The 6000-nt window shown below is 42.6% G+C and overlaps 1 protein-coding gene across 1 annotated transcript; it reads left to right on the plus strand.

Moving 5' to 3' along the window:
• Nucleotides 1-2113: 2113 nt before the first annotated feature.
• Nucleotides 2114-4645, plus strand: LOC148851402 (multicopper oxidase LPR1 homolog 1-like). Its single transcript, XM_088947046.1, has 4 exons — nucleotides 2114-2252; nucleotides 2554-2806; nucleotides 2923-4386; nucleotides 4487-4645. Exons 2-4 carry the CDS (start codon nucleotides 2573-2575, stop codon nucleotides 4538-4540), a joined length of 1752 nt encoding a protein of 583 aa, XP_088803172.1. The 5' UTR covers nucleotides 2114-2252; nucleotides 2554-2572; the 3' UTR covers nucleotides 4541-4645.
• Nucleotides 4646-6000: the final 1355 nt, after the last annotated feature.

The following is a 6000-nucleotide window of genomic DNA, read 5'->3' on the forward strand; positions in this document are numbered from 1 at the left end:
AGCTGCATATGTGATTGTCGGTAGGAATTGGCCAGTTCAACCAGCTAGGGAAAAAAAAGCAAAATGTTGAATGGTCCACTCCACCAACTTGGAAAAGTTTCAGACGCGTACTTGGACAAGGTTCTGCAACGACGAAGTTTGCGTAAATATGGTTCTTTTTCAAATTGACATTTTCTTATGTAGAAGTTCTGAGTTAGGAAAGAAGAAAATTTTGATTATTTAGGCATGTTAATACTTGAATATTATTCTCCGGAGCAAAGAAGTCATTATTCCTAATAAAAATAAAATGAACTATATATATGATTGACTCTATACAACATTCAAACCAACTCTACCAATATATATACATACTGATTTTATGCAATTAAGTATTTAAATACTATGAGATCATATCTGATTGGGGTGCTTCCAATTCAATTACTTGCGGAGTATTAATTGAATTTGCATTATTTTGGGTTGGACTGGAATTCGAACTCCAATTTAATCTACCCCAGTCCAATATAAATCTATTACAAATGGACCAGGTCCATTCCAATTTCGACTACTAATCTGAACTGGCCCAATTCAAAATTGGTTTGCCCAATCCATTTAAATTGATTTTGAGTCGAATTGGTACAACCCAAACCCGGTCCGGTCCATCGACACCCCAACCTGAAAGCCTCTGGTGTCTTTAATTCTTACGGATTCAGATTTCCCCAACTTTGGAAATTAAAATAGTTCACACAAGGTGAGACATAGAAGTTCTATATTGGATTGATGAAGGACCAATTAAGGGGAATATTATTAAAATCCCATTTACAAAATAAAATTTTCAATTAATTGGTGAAGGCGAAATCAGACCTACTTATAGATCTAGCATTGAACCCTGGCAATCCATCTTTCTTGTCTGCTCACCAAATTCGTTTTCATTTTTTTTTCATTTTTTTTTTCTTGGGGGGGGCTTTAAAGTTCAGACAGACCACCAAATTAACGATTTGCTTCTTTTGGTGCCGCCGTTGTTTCATAAACCAGTTTCGGCACGATTAGATGATATATCATATTGATACCAAAAGGTGGTGAGAGAATGAAATGTACCTAACCCACAACTTCTCCCACCACCCCATTTCATCTTTATAACCTGAAACCACGCTTCCATTAATTTACTTGCAACCGGAATTTGCTCCAGTTTAGTCGCTGAAGTTGTGCTCTCTAAAGTTTAATACGAATCAAAGTGTTAAATTTAAACAGTTGTTGACTTGTCGAGGTCTTAATTTCAATAAACTTCCATATATTTCCAACTAGGAGGTGGAAGAAAGAAGACTCTTGGGACCCATAATTAATTCAAACATCAGCATCATCAAATAACGACTGTCTGAGACCAAGAACCAGTCAGACAATGGTTTACCTCTGGTGGGTAGACGACAATGAGGAAGGTTATCCAACCATGGCAGAGTAAGACTTCCTCCTCTTCTACGATTTCCTCTCTCTTAATTAAAAACTTACTTTTTCTCGTCAAGACAAGAAGCACGCTAACGTGTGAAAACAGAAAACTACCCGAGATTTGTCTATCGATCAGTTGTCCCCCACAAAGCCTGAGTTCAATGCTGGTTAGAACTTAGACCAAGCTCTGAAATAACTTAACATAACACAGATAATGACTGCAGGGATCACTAGCTTCGACAGTTACAACGACTGTATCAACCCTTTTAACAGCTTGAATGATTTATATATAAGAAGTTAGTAATGCATTTTGATAAATTAACTAGCTATTAGTTAGAGTCCAGGGTGATAGTTCTAGTAAAACAGAAACCTTGCTATAGAAGCGAAACAAGCATCTAGAGATTTCCATTCATTATACGTATGAACTATGAAGTAATTAATAATAAGACCTCTGTTTGTTCTCTCTTTGTGGACCCCTTAATTGACTTATATCAGTCCAGCTTGTAAATTCTTAATTAATTCTGCGCTTGATGTTCAAGTAATCTGATTAAATGGCTCCATTGTTTTTCTGGGTACCACTTCAAATTTCAACCTGAATCAGACCAAATCTCTTGCGGCCGGCTTTTCCTTCTTCTTTTTTTATGCCACGCGGTATTGGCCATTTGGCAGGGTTTTCATCAGCCCCACCTCTTTCCATTTTAGAGAGGAGCCATGAGATTAACGTAGGCCATGATTTCTATATATAGCTGACTTGGTGCTTGTGTGCATGCCACACGCTTCCTGTTTCTTCCTCCTCCTGGCATACTCTCTCTCTCCTCCTCTGAGAATCGTAGGTATGTCAGTCTGTCTCAGTTTCTCAGCTGCTAAGGCTTCCATTTCTTCTCTCTTTTAGTCTTAGCAATAAACTAATGGTGATGAAGATGATGATCCTGGTGGTGAAGTTGGGTTTCATCAGGGAGTCACAGTAAGGAAGTAGCCTCTCGAGACCTGCCCTCCACAGTTTGAGGCTCGAATTAACTTATCTGTTGGCGCTAAGACTACTATACTTTCGCCATCTTCACCACCACCACCACCATCTTCATCTGAGTCTAAGTTAGCTTAATGATCGATAACCCTTTGCTGTTTTGCATGCAGAATTGATACAGGCAGAGAAATGGCGATGGATAGAGTATTATTGGCTTCCATTTTGTTACTCCTGACGATTTGCAGCGGAGCCCTGGCACGAGATCCGCCTCCGGTAACCGATGCGGTTCTTACTCAAGTGGCCAGTTCTCTGCAAATGTTCGTCGATGAACTGCCGGTGATGCCCAAACTCCATGGCTATTCCAACGGACCCAACTCGCCTAAGCCCGGCAATCTCGTCATTGGCATGTTTGAGAAGAAATGGGTTTGTATCGACCACCGTACCCTAAATTCCTTCATGAAATGAGTAGTTAGCTTAGTTATTTCTGTATATGTACGTAGTCAGTCAGTCAGTCACCACTTGTTCAAACTTTTACGCAGAAATTCCACCGGGATTTGCCAGTGACGACGGTCTTCGCATTTGGCACTTGCCCAGAGGAGGCAACCGTACCGGGTCCCACAATCGAGGCCATCCAAGGTGTACAGACATCCGTGACGTGGCAAAATCATCTCCCTGAAAGCCACATCCTCCCGTGGGACCCGACTATCCCCACCGCCATCCCTAAAAACGGTGGGGTCCCAACGGTCGTTCATCTCCACGGTGGCATCCACGAATCACAAGACGACGGCCACCCCGACGCCTGGTTCACCTCCAACTTCAGGGAGACCGGGCCCACGTGGTCCAAGGCCACCTACACGTATCCAAACATTCACCACGCTGGAAACTTCTGGTACCATGATCACGCAAAGGGGTTGACACGTGCCAACTTGCTAGCTGGCTTGATTGGTGCTTACGTCATCAGAAACCCCGCCCTGGACGCGAAACTGAACCTCCCCTCCGGGCCGGAGTTCGACCGGCACCTGATGATCTTCGACCGGAGCTTCAGTAGGGACGGCTCCCTCTACATGAACTACACCGGCGTCGTGCCGTCCATTCACCCGCAGTGGCAGCCGGAATACTTTGGCCACGCCATCGTCGTCAACGGCAAGGCCTGGCCCTACCTGAAGGTCCAACAGCGGAAGTACCGGTTCAGAATCATCAACGCCTGCAATGCTCGATATGTGTCGCTGTTCCTGAGCAACGGGCTCTCGTTTACCCAAGTCGGATCCGACGGGTCCTATCTGCCCGCACCCGTACAGACACAAACTGTTGTGTTGGCACCCGCCGAGATTGCTGATGTGATTATTGACTTCTCAACTTCAAGCACCACCGAGGCTGTTCTGAAGAACGACGCACCGTACCCGTACCCGGTCGGTAGCTCCGTGGATCAGCTGAACTCGGTGGTGATGAAGTTCATAATTCCGCCAGGGAACCCGACCGAACCAGATACCTCCAAGATCCCAAGCAGTCTGGTGAGTTACCGAGCAACGGCGACAGTAGATGGGGCGGCCAAGAGAAGGTATATCGTGTTCTACGAGTACACCACCCCGTCGGGAGACCCGACGCACTTCCTAATAAACGGTAAGAAGTTCACCGACCCGGTGACGGAGACGCCGAAGTCCGGCAGCACAGAGGTGTGGGACGTGATCAACTTGACCAACGACGATCACCCGCTGCACATGCACTTGGCCACGTTTCAGGCAATCAAAGTGCAGGAGCTGGTGAACTTGGCCCAGTTCAACAGTTGTATGACGACCAACAACGACGCCGTGGCATGCAACGTGGCATCCTATGTAACAGGGAAATTGACTGAAATACCCCTTACAGAGAAAACGTGGAAGAACGTGGTGAAGATACCCCCTGGAAACCAGACGACCGTGGTGGTCAAGTTCAATCTGGTGGACACCAACTCCCCGTATCCGTTCGACCCGACTGGAGAACCGGGCTACGTCTACCATTGTCACGTAAGTCCGAATTCTGTTCTTTAGGGTTTGGATTTGGGTTTGGGTCGCTTTAATTTTTTACTAAGTAATTAATTCTGTTTGGTTGTTACTGTATGTGCAGATTCTGGAACACGAAGATAACGTGATGATACGACCACTGAAGTTGGTTTGGTGATAAAAGAAAGAGATGGAGAAGGGTTTGATGTTTTGATTTAATGATTTTGTTGTATTGGTCATGGACTCATGGTTCTATACTTCTATTGTATTGTACCAGAATTGAACTGAGAAAGGATTTTGTTTTATGATAAAACCAGGAGCATAACAATAAAATGCGTTGCCCTTCAGCTGGTTGTGATTTAGATAGATCAAAATACTGCATTGAACCAATAATTCTTTGTCAAGTTAACATATAGATGAATATTAATTATGGATCGTATTGTAGATCAATCAAATTCGAATTATGACAAATGGATGCCATTTACAATTACAACCCCTAAAATAATCATAATTACCCGAACCCTACTTGCTTGCCATTACCCAATGGAATCGGGTCAGCGTCGGTTTACCACTTAACCCGATCAAATGGCATCCCTAGAATGACCACTGAAACATCAAATTGAATAAGGGCAGCTTTTTAGATCATATTATTAATAAAAATAATATTTTTTACATAAGTTTTAAAAGAAAGTAACTTTTATAAAAAAAATATAAAAAATACTGTTCATTTCCTTCTTCCTTTAGATAACTGATCACCGCTAATTTTCCTCCTTTCTTTTGTTTCTCCCCATCGCTTATTCTCCACGGTCGACGAACCAGAATCAAACCAGCTCAGCCCACCGTCCCCTTCTCTTACTTTTCTCCTTCCCCTTCTTCTTCCTCCCCTTCTCTTCTTCGTTCGTCTTCTTCTTCTTCCCTTTTTCTCCCCTGCTTCCGCAGGGATATGATAGTGACCAGGAGATAAGCAGCTGACTCAACACTTTTCATGTAGGGTCGTAGGGACCACTATCTCTGATGTCAGAAAAGCCTCCTCTTCCTCTTTTTTATCAAATATATTTTATTTGTCAAGAGCCAGACCTAGAGAAGGCCTTCTCTGAATCAGATTATTTCTCCCCTATTCGGTCGCCAGACCCAGAGTTTTTGTGTAAAATTCTAATGAATTCGGTTGACACGCCATCTTTCTCCGTCATAGGAACACGCGGGGCACCACCGAATCAGTTGCAGCACCGAACATTTCAATGAAGACCACATTGACTAAGGTCGAGACCTCCCTCATTCAAAATCTTTTCCTATTTTTGTTAGGTGTGGATAAATAGCGAGAAACGCAGTATATTTATTGGAAAACAGAACTCTCTCTTGTTAATCGTAAAAACCCAAAGTGTGTGACGGACGGTTGATTTTCAAGAGAAAAAGAGATTATAGCTGAAGGAAGAAGGAGATGGATAGTATTTTACTATTTTTTTTTCTACATTTAAAAAAAAAAGTTACTTTATTTTAAAAATTATGTAAAACGTATTTCTTTTATTGATAATAAGATCCAAAAGCCTTTTATCAACTATAATACTTTTTCTTTTCATTGGATTGAATCCCTTGTATAATTTGACAACTCATCCTTCTCCTCAATTTTTATTCATAAAC

The sequence above is a fragment of the Nelumbo lutea genome, chromosome 5, assembly GCF_056320005.1.
Source record: "Nelumbo lutea isolate HS-2025 chromosome 5, American lotus-T2T, whole genome shotgun sequence".
Classification (NCBI taxonomy): Eukaryota; Viridiplantae; Streptophyta; class Magnoliopsida; order Proteales; family Nelumbonaceae; genus Nelumbo; species Nelumbo lutea.